Raw genomic sequence first — 26,073 nt, 5'->3', positions numbered from 1 at the left:
TATCAAAACATTGAGTTTTGTCCGGATTTGTATTTTCAATCTTCTAAGATTCTACGATTATTCTAGACACTCGGCCATGTCAGCTATATTGTGTACAAAATAAGATAATTATGTTTTTTACAAATATATTTTACCTTTTGCATATACTAAGGTAATGTTCAAGAACGTATACTCTGCTTCCCACACTACAGTATTAGTGTAATTACGAAACATGCCCATGAGCATTATTTCTTCTCAAGTTCTACTCAAGAGGACTGAGTACTTAAGTCACTACCTACGTACAATTTTAATATCGAAGTTGAATCAATCGCCTACGTTGCAGCAAAAGAGTCATTAATACCTATTTCAAGCAAAGCTTGCCTATTCGTCGCATTGTAGTCGTTACGCCCATAAATAACAAATATGGAGTTTTAAACATTGTCAGTGTAGGAGGCACAGACGTCCCATACCTTTATAAGGACAAAGACACTTAAGCGCTTTGTTCTTAAATAGAACACATGTTTAGATAAAGATAAGAACAAAACGTTAACATAAATATCGAGTAAAGATATCATAGAAGTATAAGAGGAAGCCAAATGGTTGGCTCGTAGACCAACAGTATGGGTAATTATAAAGACAAGTGCTCTTAGTTTGTATAAGAGCTGTTTGTACTCAAGGGCTTTTAAGCTAAGTACTATTTTTAACGCTCACCACGGGGAACATTAACTTACTGACCTTGCTATGAGATTTTTTAATCAAAATCTTGACTTTAACATTGTAGATGAACAAATATATTGATCCATAAAACTGAACGGAGATAGGATTATCTATAATACAATGAAAACAATATTGCAAGACTTGATATGTTGATACTGAGTAACGGTTTGAAGCCGCAAGAGGCTATATTTCATACAACGTATAACCTATTGTGTGTTACTCTGACAAATTATGTCAGCTGAATACACAAACCTTCATTACAATACATTAAATCGAGTTTACGGAACGTAATTTGTTCGTACCCTTTAATCTCCCTTCCAATCTCTAAGAGGAATATAACTTAGAAGGCTATTTGTTACGAGAAAGTTTTTTTGACTATTAATGGCCAGAAGACAGACAAAACATCAACTGACGGTGAACACCATTATCAATAATGACAAACAAAAAAGTATCAAATTACAAGACAAGTGGGTGGTACCAACACTAGCACCACAGACGATCTTGCACAAAGCCCTACCATTAAACATTTTATTACTCATAACATATTTGTATCGCATAATAAGTTAACAGTTATTAATATTTCAAATGCGTAAATAATACTAGCATCAATGTTACAACTAAAAATAAACCTCTGTCTCAGCGTACTTTGATCTTTGTCTTAAGAGCCCCGTTTGCCTCCAAACCCTCTATTATAATAAGCTTCGCATTGTTTTCAGAGCAAAATACCTTATAGATTATGTCAGTCGTATCACTAGAGATAAAGGCATCAGTGTAAACACGAGGCCAGACTTTGTCAACCGTGACAAAGGAATTACAGTTTTAGTTCACGTTTTTACTTTGATTTTGACAAACTAATGATTTGTACATTCGTTTGAATGAAAATAACCAATTAAATCTCATCGGTTTCATAATCTTTTTTTAATTTTTACTTGTACTATTTCTTATTTATATTTAGTAATTATTTAGGACATACCAAAACAGTTTTCAAAGCGTTAATTGCTATTGAGTTAAAGTTCAGGAGAATACGATTTTTCTATGGTAATCAGTAAATAGATGATATTGTTAAAATATATGTATATCAATAGGTATTATTAACAAAGAAATGAATCATAAACATCCAAGTCATTTGACAATGAAAGGCGTGAAGCGTGTGACAGGTTATAAATGTAATATATTATTCATTTATATATTTTATATTCCTTATTTAATCATTTTATATTGTTTCGAAAAAAAATCTCATTAATATTAGATTTTTGACGAGAGTAAATTATTTCAATAATGAAAAAATACTTTTTGACTGTTGAGAATAGATTAACAAACTTCACCTTGATAATATAACAAACGTATGTAATTCAAGACGTCTGTAACCACTCTAACTACAAACGCACCCCGAAATATATAAACATTCGAAATCCGAAAATAGATTTTAACACCAATGCAATTAAACTCAGTGTTGGAGCAACCGCCGAACGCTTACTTCAGATACGAACATTTACGTTAACGTTTTGCAATAATTGTTAATGAAGTATATTTCCTTTATGATGACAATGATTATATATTAATACGTAATAACAGAGGATGATTAACGTCACAAACTAATAAAATCATTAAATTGACAAGTTTTATAAAACACAAATATATCAATTATGAATCAAATGCTAGAACGAATTTCATTTTCTGCTAAAACAGACAACATAAAAATGCCTCATGTGATAATTTGTTGAATTTGATGTCTTATTAAGATATACCTATAATCATACAGACATTTCAAACTCCTACTCCAACTTCATTCTCTTCATCGTAATCGAACAAGTAACTATACAATACCTTAAAGGTAAAATAAAATATATCGAAACAATCAATATACATTTAACAAAATAATCGTTGAAATTTGTATAGAATTAAATAAAAAAAAAAATTATTGAAATAAATTATTTTATATTTAACATTAAATATTCCAAATTCAAAATGTAAAAAATCTATCGATAAGAATTTTGGTCGCACTGTAAACACTATTAATACAATAAACTTGATCAATGTAGCAATTCGCTTACAGCAACGGTAAAAGTATTCATAAAAAAAACCACAATTCTAATGATAAAAATTAAATTTATTATCGGAATCCTCTGCAATCAAAGATCGTAATAAATCGGTAGCGTTTTTTTAAAATCGTTTTACAATTTGATATTGCAGTTTCCATGCAGGCTTTTATTTTAGGTCACTTGATTTACGGTTATATTCCTGGTAATGTGACATCGAAATTCAAACAGATTCCGGGAACGTTCCCCTCGGTTTATTCTAGAGTCACGCTATAAAATTTTAGTTTATCCTTTAGTTGGTATAGAAGTTGAACCGGTGACCTCATTCAATTTCGCGAGATTACAATTTTAGTGTTTTATTACTTTGACAGGAAATATTCCGGCCAATCACAAACTGCTAAAGCTTCTTGTAAGAATAAATATTTTCTAGGATAATGCTGCTACGATTCCTGACCCAAGCGGACCGTTAGAAGATCGACATAGTACGTGTGGTGAATGACCTCAGAACATTTTTCGCTTCCTTTTCGCTGCAATATGCATAAATTGAACTGTAGTTCTCAAACCTATACCATAAGCGATTTTAACGCAACTACTGAAAACGCCTCGTAGTGACCTTTTATGGCAACAATAACAGTGATCCTATCGAAATATCTTTAATGTCCGTTCAAAACTATCGTTTTACACTATTAATAGGTAATGATACGATTTAAGCTAAGAGCAATCAATAAGAGTTCAAATAATGGAATCGTGATCATATCCTTGCGACACTATTAGAAATTAATATTACTGTTTTATGACTCACGATTGAAAAGCAATAATAATATGTTTGATATTTAATTATAGGCACCGTCTAACAATTACGGAAGCTAACTACATATCTAAGTAAAAAATATACATTACATCGATCAGACTTGAAATTTTAGTACAAGACGTAGATCATTTGTCTAATTTTAGTTATTACGTATACATTTATAAATATCAAGAGTACTTAAAGTCCAGTATGAAGTTCGACTATTTACTTTAATTTAAATTTGACGTTAAGTGGACATCCGTTATGTAATCTTAATTTTATAGGAAAACTATAAGACTAAAACTTTAAAAGCTTATTGAACACGACTTTTGTCAAAACCAAGTTGAAATACAAAATTGAACAGCTGATAAAACTTACATGCTCTTTACTTTCTTTAAAGTTAAGTAGAAAATTTAAATACAAATATAAACGAACTAAGTATCACAGTACTAGTAATTACGAAATTATATGCGAAGTAATGAAAGTATCATATACGACCGATTAGGTGACGTTGTGTAAGTTCTTTTGGCTTGGTTATTTCTGGGTAGGATGAGAAGTTGGAAGTACTTATTGTTCTACCGCTTAACATCCATACTATTGGTATTACGGATTAAAGGGTGAGTGAACAAGTGTAATTACAGGCATTAGGGAAATAGTATATTTCATGGTTGGTAACGCATTGGCGGTGTACGGAATTACAGGCACAAGCGACATAATATATTTCATGGTTGGTAGCGCCTTGGGCGTGTACGGAATGGTTTATACTTTTTGTTTGTGTTGGAGGCGATGACCACTTTCGAGGTTCAAATTTGCAACTCAAAAATATGAAATAGCATCAATATTAAATTTTTGTTAGCAAGATTCACCTATTACTTATTTTAATCTTGATTATAACATAATCAATAAAAAAAATGGAATCCTTCATATTATGTAAATTTGTTGCAATTTGTATTAATCAGGTATATAAAAAAACTCTTCACGGCAGTTTAATTACAAACAAACAGATCGCTATTTATACTCAAAATTTATAATTTATTTCAATCGCCCTACAAAAGGTTTTTGGTGAAATTTTGGTTGTAAAAATAATTTATTAAATCAAGGGTACTCTTTCTGATTGCGTGAAGGAAACTACAACCAAATACAGTTACGAAAACGTATAATACTCTGGAACTGATTCTTAATAAAAAAGCAATGGTTGTTAAGATTTTCGGACATTATAACATGATACAAACACGCTAACATGTCACAATCGCAAGTTCAAGGCAAAACCTGAGAGGACAACTAATCGGGTTATTCTCTTTTGAATCGAACACCAAAGACTATAAAGTTGAATTTCATTTGTACCGTTAATTCTGTATCGCTACAATAAACGTTCCAAAACTGCAATCACAAATTGTTACGTGGCAGCGGACGCCAACAACCTGATTGTACCGTTAAGTGAGACGCGCAGAACTGACCTAGTGCCGGGAAAGTTATCAGGGACGACTGTGTTCCGCTTTAAGGCTCACTGCTGCGTCCAACTGTGATCATTATTATATGATATACCTTAATGAGACCTGATTCTGAGCAATCACTCAACGTAACGGGTCATCAGGTGGCGATAAAATCACCAAGAAATAAAATCTGATGTCACTCCGTAAAATAGAACAGGACATCTTAATAATCGTTTTACTCCAGGAATGTCGGGATCATTTATACTGCTCACCTTTTTTTTATTCGTACACATACATACTATATATTTCTAGCGGGTCACACGTCATGTCTCCGGCACGAACACCATAAGTTTTTTTTTCCTTTATAGGTATGTTAGTGTTCAAAAGATTTGATACTCTTTTTTAAATAAATTACCACCATTTTTTTATTTAGCTGTAGATTGAGTTTGCACGACAATAATTTATTATACTAGTTTGATATTTCGTAAGACGTTCAAACGTGTCATATCATTGCCTCTTAATGAACATTAATTTGTTGCAAGTGGAACTGATTCAATTGCTATCACCAATTAAAAGATGGCGATGGCATTGACCTTTACCGAAACGAATTGTGGCTGTTATGTTGAATATTCAGACGTTACACGTAAGACGTGGGACTGAAGAAGATAAAGAGAGAATTGATAAGAAGAATAATAATTACTGTTCGTTAACAAGCGTCGAAAATAAATTTATTCGATTGTATATACGTACGTACATATTATGCCTCGATCTTCAATAGTATGCAAAGAGGATATTAACATTAATCGATACCTACATTTGAATGATAAAAGTAACGGGACCACTTCTGTACGTGATTTTTTTATTTAAATTAATCGTTATAAACAGAGCTATCAATATAATGGACGTGTTTTTAAAATTGTTCGTCTTAACTTGATATTTATTTACATTAAGTAGATACTAAAATCAAAATCGAAAGGCACTTATAAGCACTCTTGTATCGTCATGCTACTGGATTAAATCGAATGTGAAGCTACCAACGAATACCGATTCGCAATATAGAAGAATCAGCAAGAAACTAATCAGTTAAATATATATCCTAGATTAAATTCATACTCAATCAGTTTAATACGATTACAAAATACAAGTCTACGAGATAGAATTGTCTCTCGTACGGAATTAACACAATAATGATAATGACAATGTAATTGAAAGCGAGACCGAATTTAGGCCTGAAAGACACGAACGGAGCAGGGAGTTCCCGATGCGTAGATTAAGTATATTTATAGTTGCATACGGGGTCGTTGCTCGTGCGCCTATCCCACGCCGAGCCAGCGGGACGAAACCGATCCGTTTATTAATTTTGCTAATCTATACCTTAATGACACAAGATCTAAGAATTCAGTTAATTAACAGTAAATTATTGAATTCATTCATAAAATATCCAGGACATCTAAATTCAAATTGGTACATATTTGACAACATTAATCTCATGATAAAATATCGAACCGGATTTTAAAATCTTCATTAATCTTGTTTTAATATAACGTGTGTTAATAAATATCGCATTTCCTGTAAATAATTAAATTAAATAACATTAAGGTAACTCCGTTGACTCATATGTTAATGTCAAAACTTATCCAGACCAAGGTGAGCATGTTTACTACAATTGATCAGATTATTTTTGTATCTATACAAATAGATGAACCCACCGATTTCATCATGTTACAATTACTCTATATACATATATTTATCATTATGTATTATTAAAATATGCTCATATTTCATACACTATGAATACGTCAATAATTTACGAGATCAATTGACGTTTATGGTCAGTGATCGGTTCTAGAGGCTCGTAGTTAAAAGTTTTATATCCTCCCAGCTACTCGTTTTACCACACCTTGGAACGTAGAGCTATGTTATTCGTAGGCTCTGTGAAAGTCCTTTCTCATTAAAAGATAAAAAAGGAAAAGAAAATTTACAAATCTATATTGTTAAATCCTGAAACTAAATTAAACATACTCTTCACTTTTACAATACAAGATTAAAAAAATAATGATATAGATTTAAATAAATCTGCTTAGTCGAATTTAATCAAACTTCTTCAGGTGTTCATAATGCAACTATGTTTAGATTAATTACTTCAAACGTCAAAAAAAACATTGAGTTTGCTATAATAAAGACGAGTTATAACTCAATGGATGAAGGACGAAGTAAATTACTTTGCCCTTAGGGACAAAATGATCGAGCATTTAATTTCAAATCTTAAGAGATTGACGTTTTTTTTTACATAATTTAGTTTCAGTAGAGGCAGTGTTTTCGCTATTTAAAACCAATATACCAAAACCAAGAGATGTCAAATTAACGCCTTTAAAGCTAAATCAAATCGATTACAACATTAAATCCAAAACTTCATTGATTAGGTACCTATATCTTGTTAAGAGTAAAATTAAGCAATTAACCATTTACTTTTTCAGAGTATCTGAAATAAAATATTTCCGCTTTTTGCCAAATTCTAATAAAAACATAAGTGTATTATATCATAAAAACCGTACATAAACCTTATTTATTAATCATGAAAAATAATAACATTAATTAAAATTAAGTAAAAAAAAAAAAAAGCTGACGTATAACAACCGGTAAAAAATAAGAATTAAAACTCAACCTAAAATTGGCGCAAAACTGACAGTCGAGTAAATTTTCTTGTCAGTAAATTGATATTTCGTGCATTGCTTATTACGGAGATGTCTTGGCGTTTACGACCCTTGTCCAAAAAGTAGGTTAAATCACTTGTATGAAGCTTGTAAACGTTAAGCAAGCCTACACAGAGATATAAATGTCGTAGTGCGTTCAAATATTATCGATATTTAGACATTTACAATTCATTTGAAACCATTACTTAATCTTACATTAAATTATGATAGCGCAGTGGCTAAATGTTGTAACTAATAATCGAAGGTTGTAGGTTCAAATCCGAGTTAGCATAAAATTGTATTTTTTTTGTTCTTTGTATTTGTAGTATATTTGTAAGACACTTAATATTCTGAATTTCATAACAAACAATATTAAAATTGAAGTTTTTACCTTTATAATATCATAAAGGCTAGTCCATAGTAATGTTATAAGTAAGTTTCATATTTAACTTTAAATACCGAAAAGGTTATATTTGTATTTGATAGCCGCAGACGCACACATTACCGATCGATCATGTTAAACAAATTCATGAGAGAAACTGCGCCCAAAATGTTCGTTCAAATAGAATATTGCCAATCGAAATAGAGTAAACAACAAGCGGTAAAGGCGGCATCATTCATAATATTGGTTTCCGAACAAAAATAACATTTGCCTGTGTCGCTTACTATACTGTTAAATAAATCAGGTGATATAAACGACAGGTCGACGGCAGCGCATGCTTCTGCCTATAATACTTGCATGAAAAAACGCGCCCCGGTCATTGAACTTATAATAAGAATTTGTAAGAAATAATCTTTAATTTCACCTTACCTTCGTATGTTTTAGTTACTTTTAACGTAAATTTGTATCTAAATAGCTGTTTCAACACGTTGTCGTAATGTCTTACTAATATTTGTAAGTCATTCGTTTCGCTAGCAATATGTCGAATGAAAGATGAGTATTATTAACAGATATTCTTTTGTTTTACACATAGTAAGCAAGTTTTACTGTTTTTTTCACGAAACATTCATTCGTTAGACGAGAATAAATATAAGCTTACTAATTACTCTTTGGACGAAGTCCCAGCAGATAAACAGCTAACTCCAGCCAAAAATATACAAGATGGCGTCGAGTCCATAATAAAACTATTTAATGGGCCAGCGCGTTTTCCGCGGTGATGAAATCTGCGTAGGAACGTGTACTTAATAAATCAAAGATTTAAAAATCATTTCACTTCAAATATATTACCCATAAATAAACTATAATATTTACGTAATAAAATATTTAAAAGAAAAAATATAATATTTTACATAAAATCTTTAAATACATTTTTCTTTTTTAGTTTACCCAATAACAATTGATAACTTTACAACACCTTTAGTCCCAACTCCAAATATCATATAATAATATCCATAAAGCAATTAAAACGCCAGGAGTATTTAAATGTATTCGAATTATTACAACTTGAGTAAAATCTATTTACAACAAAATAATCGAATACGAGCCGTACAAAATGAGGAAATAAAGCGTCACTACAATTTAGGCGCTACATGTACGTTATCAAAACACGAGAATACACGTAATAATTATTAATTATATTTCCTCTAGTAAATATTTATGTATATGTAAATATGTCACAGTGCATTGGATTCGAATTTGAATTGTTTACGCGTGATGGTACCGGGTGCGGCGGAAGTGCCGGAACTTCACATCATTGGCTCAAATATAAACAGGGATGCGAACAAAATTTTAAAAAGTATTCTCTATCGTATAATAATGACGTATTATAATATAAATGTAAATTAAAATTTTGCCTTTTTTATTTTGAGTAGTTTCAACCGTATAATTGTTCACAACGGAGAAATGCAAATAAAGCATCCAAGAATTCATCGAAGATAATTTTATAATATATTATTTCGATAATTAAAATAGTTTTTTCAATAACTATTAAGTAAATTGTAATTTTTAAAAGATGCAACCCTAATGCATTTTAAAAAATGTTGCCACTAACAAAATACTTCATTCATACTCAGGTATCATACGTTCGTCGTTATTTCGAGATAAAAAAAAACTTAGTCACTATCGCCCAAAATACTAAACAAACAATTTTCATATAGAACGAAGCCAGATTATTTTATAAATATGACGTTAATATAAATGGAAAGACGTTTATATAATGTCTAAATATATTGGCAAGGTTCTCAATACTAAAATAGGTCAAAACGTTATTTTCGCTATCGTAATAAGAAGCATTTTGATACAAACATTTTTCAAGTACCTATACTAAATTAAATTTTCTAAAAAAGTTAAATATGCTTTATATGTATATATAGTATATAATTACCTAATAAAATCTTATTTGGGTTTGTTGCATTCCGTAAGATATATATATTATGTAAAATACAATAAATCGAAAGTCGAATCTATTGTCCACGAACGATTTCGGTCCACTGATTTGGGACAAGCGCCACGTGCCATTAGGCACTCCCATCCTGAACATCTTGTAATTTTTGTTACGACAACCCCACCTCGCATTGTTGTTGGCTAATGATGTTAAATATCTACTCATATTCTTGCCAGAGGAAACATCAATCGCTAGTAATACGGACATAAATATTCTTTGTAATTACGCAACGGTTATTTCGCTACTAGTACATTTATAATAATTACATTTCCTGAAAATAATAACGTTTATCAAGTATACATAATTACTCACGACACTGATTGTCTATTCTCTTATGCTCTTAACGTACCTGGAATAATGAAAAAAAGGTATTAATTATATTGATATAACACAAACGTATAATACATTCTGGTAAAATCTTATATGTAAATGTTTAAAGTATCTATTTGTGTATCATTCGTGAAGCGCTCTCCTCCAGATGTTTTAAAATTACCTATCACTTATGAAAAATGTTAGATTAATTCAAATATAACCCTACGATTGGTATCAAACGAAATTGATGCTTAATTCGAAGTATTAGAATTCGTTTTACTTTATCGTTCGGATTTCTTTTATCGTTCAGGGAAATGAAACTGCCTTCTATGTAAATGATTCTATGAAATTCGGCGTTGATTTTAATACTGTTAATAGAAAAAAATATCAATAAAATCTTTATATATTACATAAGATTTCACTTCAATCAAAATTTTTGTTAACGATACTTTTCTGCTATCTCAATTACGTATCAAATATGATTTACGTATAAAATAATACATAAATACTTATAAAGTGTAAAGTATGTAATTGTGAACTGGGGTAAGCTATCGTTCTCACAGTGCTCAATGGAACATACTATTCAATACGATATGCAGGAGGGATCGATATAGTAATGCGGGCTATTAAAACGATTATTTAAAATAATTTAAAACAACCAATCATATCATCTTATCTCAAATATTTCTAACAATGAAAAGCGTTGACGATATTTAAAAATTCGTAATTTAAATTTCTGAATAACAGCATTCTGGCGCTGATCCAGAGGCAACAATCTTATTAACAATCATCTAACTTTCCGTCTATTTAAATCGTATGTTTTTTTTTTCAAATCAGCCTTAGTTTTAGTACTTACAGTTATCAAATTGTTTAATGTTTTCTGTCAGATTATTTTCCCGTTATTTTTTTAATTATGATGTACAATTAAAATATATGTCGTCTTAAATTTAGCCGGATAATAGCAATGCAAATTAGCATTGACTATCAATAATTTAAATAATTATCGCGTTAAGACAAATAATTAGTATGACCTTATAACGACTAAAACAATAAAGTAAACATCTTAATTGTGATAATAATACGTATTAATTGTTAGAACTTTACATTTTATAATTTATAGTAGTAGTTATAATTTATTACTCTATGCGGGAGAGTGTGTAAACTTAAAACATCACTTATTAAAAAGTTAGTTCTGTGGGCGAGAAAGTCATCTCCATTGAACTTGTTTAGTATGAATTCGTCAAAAACTAAATAATAAATGTCTTCGATAGTTATCTCTGTCCATTTTAAAAGTACATTTGAGTGTTTACGAGTGATGCAAAGTAGGTAGAAATAATTAAATTAACACATGTCGTCGCGACGTGGGCGAGCAGGCAAACGTTTATGTACGATTTGTGTCAGAAGGTGATAGCAGCATCTACGACGGACAAGTAGGAGTGAGATGATAACAGTTTATCGGTTATGCAGAGGAGACACAAACTGCTAACTTCTCTTCGATGAGTCACTGAATCACGCATGGCATTTTTAGTCACGGTCTAAAAAAGATGTGTATTGAATAATTTGAGTACCTAGCATTAAAACATATTCAATTTCCTTATAATTTATTATTTGTTTAAAAAATTGACTATTTCAAAAAGGCAATGTAAACATCGGTATTCACTTAAAACGATCATTACAAATTGAGATATAAATAAATATTAACTTACAATTGACAAATTTATGACGCTTAGTTAAATTGAGCTCGAGGTTTCACAATCGCATGAATGAATCGGTAAACATTGTGCGTTCACCAAATTGCTTAACGCGAAATGAATGGGACCCTTAACTCTATACGAATACAGTGGAGCCGACGGCGGGCCGGCGCCGACGCATCCCACACGTGTGGCGCAACAGAGGCACTTTCAACATTCACTGTTTGTGTTGCTCGTTAGTAATACTCGGTCTATCGATTATTGAAAGCGAATCTTAAGATCTGTTTAAAAATAGCTATATAACATTAATGATATCACATAAAAAATATTTACATTTATAGCTATATACTTGTTAGTTTAATGTGGAATCCGACACTTTACCCTAATCAAGTACCTCAGAATTAAGATAATAACTGTCTGTGATCAGCAAAAGTTAAGATGTCGCCACCTACATGCAGTTGTAGAAAGTTGAAGAACTAGACTGGCCCCGATTGGGCGATAACGACATCGTTTGAAATCAGTCTGTTTTGATTTTCACTCAGCGGAAGCAATACAGAAAGCTTACGTGATCACGGGGTCGTTGACCAATTTATATGCAATAAGAAATATTTGCATGTATTTTGTTTTATATCGTTTAATTTTTTTATTCGTTATATTACAATAAAACATAAATTAACAGTCACATCAACTTCATGAAATCAACAACAAGTAACCATTATGTTTTACTGTAAAAATTTAATTTAACAACACGACTGACTGACTACATAACTAGTGTTATATTTAATCTTTATATATATATTCTATCTCTACATACTATCCAATATTATAATTATACGTATATTTCAACATGATATATTTTGAAACTCGAAACGCGCCTCAAAAAGGCTCGAACATAACATTATTGAAGAACAAATATTATTAAGAGCAAAAATTTCAATATTTTTCTTTATATAATCCCATTGTTTAATGTAAATTATAATAACAAAACTAACAGGTCAGACTGCGTCCGCGCACTGCGTGGATCGCGATTGTTTTAAAGCGTGAAGGCCGATGCGATATCACAAGCACAAAAGGTAAACATTACAAATAAATTAATTTCAAATAAACATCACTAATACGACACTAAATTAAATTATTATTAAGTAATATACTGGGCGATAAAATGCACCATACTGTATAAGGTTACTATATTTGTAATGAATTTGCAGTAAACATACTATTAACACGGATCGAGTTAATTTTTGTAAGTATTTAATAATTTAATCTTAAAAAAATGTTATATAGATAAGATTGAGATAAAATGTTCTAGTAATGGCTATAAATAAACTAATTTGGAAATAGGATATGTTTTTAAACAAAAACACTAAACCGAATAAGCAATCTATACTATAATTATAAATACAAAAGTAACTCTGTGTGTCTGTTAGTCAAATCAAATTCGATGAAATTAGTTATGAAGCTTGAACTCTAAGGAAGGACATAGGATACATTCTTGTGCTTAACACCTGACGACAAACCCCTAAAAAGCGAGCGAAACCGTAGGCGAAAACTAGTGTGTAATTTAAGAAATATTAAAAATCTAGTCAGTCTAATCTAAAAAAGATAGTACATGTTATAATTCCAGAAAAATTAATGGCTCTGGTGGCTTGAAACAACCATTACTATTGTAAATTTTAAGTAAACAGTTAAAAGCAAGGTCTGTTCAAACCCGCATCTATTCAAGATCGAGTATTTACTGAATCATCTCGTCTTTGATGGATAATATTTATAAAAAAAAGAACATTACACGGAATAAATATTATTAACTTTCGCATCCGCAGCCACATCCTTTATGGTTACTGAGAGATAGAATAACGTAATAAATTATTTGAAAATCTATATTTAAAAATCCATAAGCAATAAATTATATATAAGTATTTCTGATATTTATTAGTGTATTTGCATCACTAAACAGAGTATTACCTAAAGTAGACTACGTAACATTCTAGCCATTATATATTCCGTATATACCTACTTGTAGAGAACTGAATTAATGTTCATAGTTTATTCGAATAAAAAAAATTGACTGTCGCAACTGTCGCTTGTTTAATTTTTTTTACTAAACAGTAATGTTCTGTAAAATTACATTATATGGAATCACGTGGTTTTCAAAGCAGATCAACGATATACAAAAAGACAGTTTTATATATTTGATAATGCACTATATTCGTTAATTAATTAATTATTATAATATTTACGATAAATACAACGCTTTCAAATAATTCATTTGCTTTATCGATAAACAAATCATGACAACAGGTAAGACCTCGACGCGAAACCATGAAAATTACGACAGGACAGGAATAGTTAATTTTTATTTAACTATTCCGATATCTTTGTGTTTCGTATATTAAGACTTTATCTTAAGCAATGAAAAATATAGATTTTAAAAATTATTGTTATTATAAATTCGATCAAAACTAAATGAGATGTTTAAAATTAAGAACTATGAATTTGTATTCCAGACGAACTATTGACTTACATTTATTAAGTAAGAAATGTTTCTGTTTCGTATTTTGTGACTCGATAAAGTATGTTTATAAGATAAACTAATATGACGACACATACAAATTAGGAAGTTCCGCTTGATGAGATTTGAAAATTAAATCAAAAGCAAAATAAATACCTACTTATAAGTCACATTGAAGCGTTACACAATAAAAGTGTAACTTAAGTCTATGTCAGATCAAGGTTGGAGACGTAAATCTATCAAGTAGAAACCAGTGTCCAATATCATTGGACGTCATCAATAAAATACAACCTTTTTCGTCTCAAGTCAGATTTATATACCTTTTGTTTAATGTGGGTCAACAGTTTTACATCGTTAGTTTCGATACGTTTGTAAAGATTCAGACTCGCATTCAATTTGTCTTCCACGGTGGGCAAACCGTTAATGTAAATACGCAAAACAATTATGTTGACTGCAACTATTTTACTACTTTACCTTTAAATGTTTTAAACAATATATAATTAAAAATGATTAATAATAAAACGTCCACTTGAGACTACTACGTTTAAAATTCGTAATAAAAACGTAATTACTATTTTGCGTCTGAACAAACAATTTGTTTCAATATTTAAAAATACGCTTCTACGTAATATAATACGAAATAGACTTATCTTTGTTAATGCGATGGATAACTAATATGGTTTGCCAAGTTGTAAGTCCGCAAAGGCTTTCTGGCAGGATAGATTATATAGGTATATAATTTTATTTAACATTGTATTTTAAATTTTGGAAAAGTGTAACTACTGAGTGTCTTGCCGATTCTTCTACGTAGAATCTACATTGCGAACCGATGGTAGCTTCACCTTAGTTTTGTTAAATGACGATTAAAAGTTCTTGTAAAAGAATATTTTAATTTTATTTTGATTTTGACTCTTCAACGTCCATAAAACTAGAATGTTTGTGGCATACTCATTCTCATGGGAATTCGTGATATTCGACTTGCAAATCTTTCGTAAGTTTAACTTTGATTTTACATAGCATCGGGCGATATAAAAACTATAACGAGTTACCTTTTTTCTTGTGAGAAAATAAGAGACTAAATACTCATTATGGTTATCATTATTGCGTTCTTCCTTTCGACACATCCTTTGCTCTTGCAGCCTCGAGAAGTTCAAACGTCCGCTTTACAGCACACCTATGATTATTTTGACGAGATAAAGACATCCGTTAAATATTCAAGAAAAAAATGTAAGTCTAAATCCATAAAAAGTATCTATACGTTTTCGTTGATCTCTATACAGGACAAAGATATTTGACTATGCGTTTATTTGAGTTTAATTGTAACTTATGATTACATTACCGGGTCTTCTCAGTAGATTTTACATTTAAAACCGATAGCTAGCTAGATTAAATTTCATTAATATGACGATTACAAAATCTATACTTAATACTATAAATGCTAATTATGTCTGTCTTTTGCTCTTTCATGCCCAGGCCACTAAACCGAATTTGATAACATTTGGTATGAAGCAAGCCTGCTCCCCAAGGGAGGATATAGGTTACTTTTATATTTCTAAAACCTGACCAACCCCTAAAACACGACCAAAGCCAGGGCGGCAACTAGTATAGATTATTTTGGTTTGATTTTACATAGTTTCTGTGACTGTGATATTTTCTTACATGGGTTCTTCTTGTAGAGTATTGAATTAACATTACGTTTTTGATTTCTGAATATATTCTCTCTTGAAGTGTGCAAATGTTTTAAAAATGGGTTTATTAAACTAATGTCATTTGAAATAAGTTACAGCATATTCTATATATACGCAATATACGCTGTATTTTAACAGATAATATATACAGTAAAATTTAAATATAAATGCAAGATCTGTGAGCTCTCATTAATCTAGTCAGCAGTATATCACCTCTGGCCGTGGGCAACTGGCTCCCACGCTTAGACTTCGACCTTTTACAAAGATACTCAATAACTTGATCAATGATATATAATATGGTAAATATTTAAAAATGCTAATTGAAGTATAATTATAAAATATATAACATAATAACAATGTCATTTACATCAGTAATTGCAAAGAATTTTTAATTCCTACATCACCACATTAAGGAAAGCATGTGTGTTTTTAACTTTGTCGATTAGTCAATTTTAATCTTATGTTTTTAGTGATTGTTTGTTGATTTACAGGCAAGATGTATAAATGAAATATGTTCTTCATTTAATGCAAAAGTACAGATTGTTTCTTGTCAGTTGATAGCATTATATTTACGATTCAAAAGTACTTTTAAAAGCCTATTTAAAAATAATTATACACAATATTTGACTATAACCAATATTTTAAATGTTTAACTACGTCAGTCATCAATTCAAATTCATAGAAAGGAGTACATTAGCACGCATTTCCATTAACACGTTTTAGAATATAGCAGAATTTTATTATCTACTTTCTCTATTGAATGAACCAATCTAACTTCTTAAATCTTAAAATGTCTAAACAAAGATATATATTCGATAAATCATAAAGATTGCGTAGGAGACTATAAAATTTCAAAAAGTTTAGACACGTATTTGTAAGTTAGCTCGGTAAGCGTAGGCCTCGATTACACCCACAGGACAGGTTCACTCGGCGGTCTGAAGAGATCGATTTTCATTACAAATTACAATACCTATACCCACGCCCTCTTGTCGTACACATTCTTAAGCGTTCAAAACAAGTACAAGTGACGGTCACTTACTTTCATTAGTATGTAGTGGAGACATGTAGTAGAAGACTACTATGGTAATTTGTAGCAAAGTACCACTTTGATAACATTTTAATAGCAGTAGAACTTGATAGTATTAGTAGCATTCAAGTAAGTTCAATATATGAGCGATTTTCTCATTATCGTCATCATCTGACCCCTTGTCAGATATCTTGAAAACCGAGACAGACCAGTGCTAAGAACACGTAAATTCTAACAGAATATTGTTCTTCATGAGCTTAATTTTGAGTTATAATCTTGAACGCGGCGGTGACGAAAAACATTGCGAGGAAATCTACGTGGATCAGATCTGACCCATTTGTACCAAACCGTAGACTAGCAAGCATAAGCATAAGCATTAAACCCGCAGTGACATGTTACTTATTAAATATATATAGATACACTAATCATAGTTGCGGTTACAACAGTTTTTCAAGTCGGTAGAAATTTCTCATTAGTTGAACGATCACGTCGCTTAAGATCAAGAGTAGATACATAAGCAGTGCCGTGGGAACGGTGAAGAATAGATGGCTTGCTTGAGCCAGTTTTCCGAGAGATGTAGTGCAGCCTTATAGAGGCCACTGCGATAATGAATCGCAAGTCAATATTTGTTTCTTGACGCATACATAAGCCAGCTTAAAGGGGAACTTTGCCTTATTACTTGAAGAAAAAATCTCTGCCTACAATCTGCTTTGTTTTTTCTTCAAACCTTATTTAGTCATCGTATATCAATTGACCATTATATTTGTAAAACCGATGACTGTTTTCAATGAAATGTATTAATTAAGCAACCCACAACATGTTACAACGTGTTTGAGCGACTGGAACAGCCTTGGCTTCTACACCTCCATGCTGCCCACGACTACCCTCATTTGGTCATTCATGTGGGCGAAAACACCTAATCACAAACTAAGCAACCTTATAATGACCCCGCTAAGAGTCACTTTGGTTACAGGGTTGCGGAACCGATCATATCAAAGTTAAGCAACACCTACGCATCATAACGCAATAGTTGCAATATTATTATTCAGATCGTATTTAGCATTGTCGGTAAATTTGATTTTATGTCAAGTCAAGTGGATACGAATGCTTTCGACCCAGAATTTCGTTATTTACTGAAACTATGTAATAAATATGACTTAAGAGTAACAACGAAATAGTTTTTACTTCAAAAACACTAATAGTTAATTTTTCACATTCATATCTGACTTTATTAATCACATGTCTAAAGGCTATTAAACTCGACTTTATATCTTATCGCGGTAAAGTGTGTAGCTTCTTAGATAAAAACCTTTATCTGGAAATCTGGTTAATTTAACTATATCCCTATTATTCGTATCATATAAAAATGATGTAGTTACCGATATTATCTTTCAATTGTCCAATTTGTGTCATATAAGATTGATGATAAAAGTTAATGTTTTGATTTGATTGACAGTATGTTTGTTTATATTGATATTATACACATACCAGTTTTATTACTGTTTGTTTCTTAAAAAAATAAACATCACACAAATATGATAATCAAAGTATCGCATACAAATATAATTATATTATTCATTGTTTTCATTTCAAATTACATATTTTGGCGTCTGTTTTATCATCCTATAATGAACCATCAAGCATTAAAAAGGCATAGGTATTTTTCTTCATTTTTAATGAATCTACGTCACGTAATTTCTTATGATTAAAAATTACATAATTATTTTACATGTTACAAGTTTTGCTACATGTCATGTCTAAAGTATAGTCTAGGAAATGTCTTTTTTCATCATTCTTCGTTTATTATTTATTATTTTTTTTTGTGTAGGATGGTATTACTTTAAATAATTCTTGGCACAAACTCCAGATATAGAGGCGTTGTAATAGCTATTTTTTGACAGTTTTTTTAGAGGCCTTTAATTCTGTGTAACTTGATACGCTCCGTCTCTCAGATGACAAACTGCCATAGATTTACGATGCTTAAACTAGCTGAACGGACGACGGTTTAAATACACCATAAAATAATCTAATAACACGCTCCTGATTTTACGCTCAAGCATCCATACTAAGTGTGATCGAATCTTAATTAAATATTTTTTTCATTTAAAAATTAAGCTTCACATGCTATGTGCAAATAATTATCATTTATATTTCATTTTAGAACCTGTATATAATTCATAAAAGAAGTAACTTTATATAGTCTTATAAATTACTTAAAATTCAACTATTTAAATTATATTTGTACTTACATTAAGAATTTAGAGTTAAATATTTCATTAAAAAACTTATTCTTCTAATAGAAAGTATTGATTGGCTTATTTTCATAAATAAATCTCTAAATTTTATATGTCGTCGAAGTTGGCCGTAAATAATTATGGTATGACAGAGGCATGAATATGACATGTTGTATTTAGGTGTCAAGCTAACAGACCTTGCTTCGGCGTCGGACGTGACTAGATTAAATTTTTTTAGTCATACATTTTGATGGCTTTAAATGTATCTTCACATGTGAGATCCTTAAGACAGTTGTAAATACAAAAATATTATTTTACAAAATACTATTTTTAATTATTTGAAATATTTGTCTAATTTATTCGTCAATGCAATTCAAAATGGATTGCGTTGTAGATAAACTGCTAGAATATTATTATTCAGAATGTTAATCAAGTGTGCCAAGATTACTAATAAAGTTTTCTGTATTTTAGAACCGGACCTATTTCCTAAGAACAAGTTAAGTGTTACAAATTAATTAAAAGGTAAATCATCTTACCGTTATGTGTTTCGTTATACTTAAAATTTACATTGAGTTATGATATTTTAACTATTTTAAAAACTTTTTTTTTAATCTGTCAAGTAATATATTTTTAATATTGCTTAATTTTTTTATGCAAGTCTTTAAAAAAGAAACAGGTGTGAGTCACGAAAATATATATACTATTTGAAGTAATAACCGTGATTTGAGATTTGTAGTGTAAATAATGTTATAACATAACAAAACAATTTAATTCTTAATAGTTTATATTATACTTACTTATCTGTGTCACCAAAGAAACCTCTTTGCAAATGAATCGTGCAGTTAGTTGTTTAATATTCAGTAGTCCAAGATAAGACTTAGGTACATACATACCATACATTCATACTATCTAGGTGCGCTTAACGAGCCTATGGCAAGTCAAAGCCGTGCGCCTGCGTTGCGTTGCGTACAAATCTCGTATGACTGAAAACGGCGGACGACTACGGTACCTACACGAAGTGGCGACATTCCACTACTCGCGCGGAATGTAACACGGCCCTACAAACAGGTTAAGCACAGGACCCGCGATCCTTCTCTTAACACGCCTTTATTTTATGGCCCCACTATTAATTGCAATTACACAAATGGTTTGATCAACAGCTGAATTAACAACCTCAATTTGTATCTAGATGACATGTTCGCCAACTATAATTATTTAAGCGATTCCTCTCCAAGACAATCTAACAGATGCTGACCGCAAATTGCCACCGCAGAGACGTTCTGCTTTACTTCACTTTCCGAAATGCAGGATCGCGTTACAAACACCACTGGACCATAACTCGGCGGGGCGAAGACAAAAATAAACTTAATATCGTGTGCGTTTGACGACGCATTCAATTTACAGCCGAGCCGGTGACAAGAAACAGTTATATATTTAGTTTCTAATGTTTTTACGATAACCACATGCCAATTTCACCTACCTTCATCCAGAAGTCGCTCCATGTGCATGAAAACATTCGGGAACGCAGCCAGTTGCTTCCTGTCTTTGAGCAACTGAGCTAAGTAGTCCGCTATACTTTGTGTCGAAGGATTGGTATTATCACACATTTTGATTACTATTTATTCAACTAAAGGCACGTTAAATGTTTATATAAACACGTTCAATACGAAATTGTACTTTAGTAATTGGTTATTGTTATTTTGTGAGAATACTACGTTAGAAAAGTTAACTTCACTACCACACACATCGAAGTTTCGGTCACCACTAAATGACGAAGACGAAGTTGACCGAACTGAAGTTGTGGGCGAATATAGCGCTGCGCTTGCGCTATCGTCAAATGGTTTTTTGTGAGCGCGTGCGCCTTCCGTCCGCAGTGTAGGCGTACTATAATAACCTATAGTGCTCCTGCTCGCACTCGGCATAGCGGCCTGACTTTCTCACTCTAGTAAAAGAGGACAGTCGCGAAGGAGGCGCCATCTAGTTAACCTACTTACAACTACCACAACAACCGCTTATTATACCGATGACGTACAATACGAATCTTAAACCGCTGTATTATGTAAATAGAATTATCATAATTTTACATTCAAGAGATGTCTTTTAGGGTTTGCGGCCATCATTTCCATATAAAGATGTTTTCAGAAGTGTCCACAGTTAACAACATAGGATTTAAAAATATTAAGTAACCAGGTACCTTCTTGAGTATCTTAATACTTTTTTAATTAGGTACTTACCTACACATTTGAGAATTATTTATATTTAGTCGCGAAGACGCGCCCCTCTACCTTAAATTATTATTCTCGTGCTTGAGTGAGTAACACTCGTGGTTACAAGATTTCTTAGTGTGCGTGAGACTAAAAGGCAACCAAATAATAGAAATTGGACTGTGTATATTGGTTGTTTATTATATTAAAAAAAAAAAAAAATTACGTGCAGGTTAAACATAGTTATATTAAAAATAACAAGCAATAATAAGTAAACAAATAGGTATAATAGAAAATATTACTTTTACATTGAATATATGCATAATTATTAATCTTTATCTATATATCCTTAATATTTGCATCGATTTGGGATTTAAAAAAATATATATATAATATTGGTTGGCGGGCAAAACCACCTGATCGCAAGTGATCACCTCTGCCCATAGACATTGGTGCCCTAAAATATTTTAACCATACCTTACATCGCCATTGCGCCACCAATAAAGGAAACTAAGTTGTTATGCCCTTGTGCCTGTAGTCATCACCGTCTTTACCATAACACGTGGGCACGGGTCACGTGCCCAGGGCCCCCATCCTGAGGGATCCCGAAGAACCCACAATTTCTCTCACACGTTGACTGCTATGTATATTTTCTACCACCAATCAGATTCCTAAGAATTTACAAAAATTACTGCACCGTTTATTTGAAACTAAACTTAATGCCTGGCTGTACACAAATTATTTCTAAATGGTAGATGAATTTTTAAAATTAAAAAAAAATATGTTTCATTGTTATTTTGTTATATATTTTGCTAGATATTTAATTTTAGTAAATATCTAGCAAAGGGGCCCCAAATTCATTGTGCCCAAGGGTCCCAGCAAAACTTGAGGTGGCTCTGCCTGTAGTAACACTGGATGTGAAAATAGTAGTAATAGAATTCTATTTAAATGAGATGAACGTTGTACGATTAAAATAGTTTGATAGATCCACAAAATACATAGCAACCAAAAGCTCTGAGAGACTAGGTTAGTCTCGTTAGTCTATCTCTGACTAGCTTAGAAGGCAGTAGAAACAAACCGAGGATATAAGTTCACACCTCGGTCATTAAAATGTTGTTGGATTTTTTATTTGCAGCCAGTAGTCTGGAAATTGGAAATAATAATTTCATAATGAAAAGCGAATAGATTTTGCACTAGTGTCAAGAGAACATAATCGTTGGTTTTACAACATATGATGAAATGGCTGATAACATATAAGTGATGCTACCAATATTGCCGTTTCAGTTGTTATTGTTTTGACTTAACTATGCATGAACAATATCAACATTCATCAGAAGACCACTCTACCAACCAATAATTAATACCTTTAATTACTATTTGTAATGTCATTTAAAATCGACAGTATCACTGACTAAACTTTATTATGTTGATAAATTCATTGTCTGTATGACAAAGAGCCGTGATGGCCCAGTGGTTACAAGACGTTAATGTAAATTATTCTGAGATCAAACACGGATCAAGCATGTTTCCTCCCGATGTTTCCTAAACATGAATTATAAATACAAATGAAACACATGAAAATTCAGTGGTGAACACCTGGGTTGAACCCGAAATCATCGGTTAAGATGCACGCGTTCTAACCACTGGGCCATCTCGCCTCTCTTGATTAGTCGGTACGTAAAATTTTTACACTGTATATAGGGTTATTGATATTTTGACGTATTTCCGTTAGGAGGTGACTATTTGCGATAATTTTACTCCAATATGCATTATGCATTTTTAAAAAATAAGTCGGAAATGTAACTTCAAAAATTTATTTGAAAAGAAAGATCAACTTAAATCTCGTTTTTTTTTTCTTATTTATAAAAATGATTAAGCACTGGTTATTTATCGATATTAAAACAATACTTATCGATCAGATTATTTTAAAAACATAACCGTTACTTAGCTCATGTAAATGAAACAAGATGAAATGAAAATTTGAATGTTTCAAATTTAAAATAAAATTTAGAAACAGCAACAGTTCAGTAGCTAAGTTACAATTAAGACATTTTGTAATTTAGCCTAATTAAAGTTCTTGCTCGAAGTGACTTCCCCTATTGCGTACGCAAAGTAGCATTTTTTCCTAAGTCCCAACTAGTCTAATTATTCCGCATCATATTAGATGTGTATTTTTTTTTTGAGTTCTTCTGCGCATGAGACAGACTTCGTAAACTAGGGATCTTATGTCACCCTAGACATAGAAATCAATCGGCGTTACATCCGGACTTCAAATAAAAATGCTATTGAACCATTACCATTACAATACTGATACCAAAATATGTAGGATATCCATCTTGCTGGTATATCAAATTTTGCCTTGTAGCCAAAGGCACGTATTCGAGGAAGCCAAACATTTTATTTGTTAAAAACGTTTGTGAGCTGCAGCATTTAGATTGCTCGGTAAAAATCGCAGTCCGATTAAATTTTAATCAATTATTACCATTCGACACACTAATCGAAAAACGGCGTTGCGATCCTTTTTGCCTCTTTATTTAGGATTTTTGTGCATTTTATCACTCTAACTTGATCTAAAACCCTCTAATGGTAATCCATCGTTCCAGAGGATTTAAAAAAAAAAAACGCCTCTCCTGAGTTCGCATGAATCTACAGAAAGCAAATCTCCTTTCAGGATCCTCTTCGTGAATAACTTGCACAGGAGTTTAATGGTAAGGATAGAATCCTGCATTATGCTCTGTAGAACACGGTTTCCATTGTGTTACAGAGAGTCGTGTGGCGACGGTGTTTGTCGAAATTGTTATTTCGTCGATAAATTCTTGCGGAATATCCTCTTCGTAATTTAACAACATGGACTGGGGTCTTCCAGCATTAATTTGTCGTCTCCGGATTCGCCTATACACTCCATAATACATAGGGTAACCGGCGATTAGGAAACCAACGCGAATAGTCATTGACAAGCAGCTAACTGTTACCGTTGCAAAATATGTAACAAAACAAAGTATCAGCGTATTCTTCATTTGTATAAATTTGAATGAAATGCCTACGTTATTAATTTATATCAAGCGTGTCTTCCATGTTTCAAATAAGTTACAGTAGTGAATTTTAATTAAAAAACTTTCGTGAGTGTATTGACTTAAAAAAAAGCCATCAATTTGTAAAACAAAACAAATGCACACGTAAAAAGTTTTTGAAAAAAGAACTATTTGAAAATATTGTTGTTTGTTCTTAACCCGCCAATTTGACTTCTGCACTGGCTTAGGTACTACTTAAACATATTTGCGAGACATTCAAAGAGCGAATTTAAGTTTTATTCGAATAGGAATTTCCACCAGTTTTCCTCATTTTGTTTCAGTTGCTTTGAAATAAATTTCTAGTTGTTATACATTTTTAAGGATTACGTTTTTTAAATAATCTGCAAAGCAAGCTTCACAACGTTCAGGTGTGGGATCAACGGCTTAACATGTTTCCAGTCGCTCAAGCATTTTCTATTAACAAACATCAAAACTTACGAATTGGTAATATTTTACTATTATATTACTATATATCGCCTGCGGCTTTGTTCGCATTTTAGATAAAAAAGTAGCCTCTGTCCTTCCTTGCTTCATATCAAATTACATCAACTACGGATCAGTGGTTTGGCCGTGAAAGAGCAAACAGACAGACAGAAGAATAGACAGACAGAGTTACTTTCGCATTTATAATATTAGTATAGATAGTATTCCAAAATTAAATTAATTTATAATACTTACTCAATACGTTTCATATACGCCAACGTGTTCTATCATGTTTAGGAAGAAAATAATTTATTTTTTGTTTCCATACAAGAGGAAATAGTGGGCGAATGTTGAATTGGTTTCCATAGTGTTATGGTCTGACAATTTACGTAAGGCGGAGCTTCGGTTGATTACGCAATTGCGTTACGTTTCTTTGTTTTACAACTCTACGTAGGTATTTAATAATCCCACATATTAAGTATCAGTTAATTTATAAAATATACTAATTTATCACATTAAACATCGAATTGACGCCATTAATTGATCCAAAAGCATGAATAATCTGTAATATTCGTTATGGATTTGCGAAAAAAATGTCCTTTGAACGTCGACAAAACTGTTGACAGAACTTTGGAAGTAAAATTAAAGTGGATATACTTATACACTACTTAGTTTAGTGGAATAGTGCTTTATTATAAATAAATATATTTTAGTCAAGAAGTGTCAGTAGTGCACAATGCAGTTGATATTAGCAAATCGCGTGATATACGTAAATCTAAGGTTTGTTTATCTATATTCCGTCTTCGATTGGAATAGACCATAGGTTAAAATCGCCTCCTTGATTCATTTACATATTATCGACTTTATCAATTACATACT

General features: G+C 31.5%; 2 protein-coding genes across 8 annotated transcripts in view; one reads left to right on the top strand and one right to left on the bottom strand.

Annotated features, from left to right (window-relative positions):
* Positions 1-21,339, bottom strand: part of How (held out wings) — a 62,158-nt gene extending 40,819 nt beyond the window's left edge. For 3 of the 7 annotated variants that reach the window (XM_026629804.2, XM_026629803.2, XM_026629806.2), the window contains exon 1: positions 20,977-21,339. In XM_026629804.2, the coding sequence (XP_026485589.1) occupies positions 20,977-21,103 (127 nt within the window). In that variant the 5' untranslated portion in view covers positions 21,104-21,339. The remainder of the gene's footprint in view (positions 1-20,976) is intronic. The other 4 variants (XR_003368471.2, XM_026629808.2, XM_026629807.2 and 1 more) reach the window with 3 other exon arrangements.
* Positions 1-26,073, top strand: part of LOC135193547 (uncharacterized) — a 159,871-nt gene that overhangs the window by 75,902 nt on the left and 57,896 nt on the right. The gene's annotated exons all lie outside the window — the stretch shown is intronic.

This window comes from Vanessa tameamea, chromosome 12, assembly GCF_037043105.1.
Source record: "Vanessa tameamea isolate UH-Manoa-2023 chromosome 12, ilVanTame1 primary haplotype, whole genome shotgun sequence".
NCBI classification, from domain to species: domain Eukaryota; kingdom Metazoa; phylum Arthropoda; class Insecta; order Lepidoptera; family Nymphalidae; genus Vanessa; species Vanessa tameamea.
This window is presented reverse-complemented; position numbering and strand designations above follow the sequence as displayed.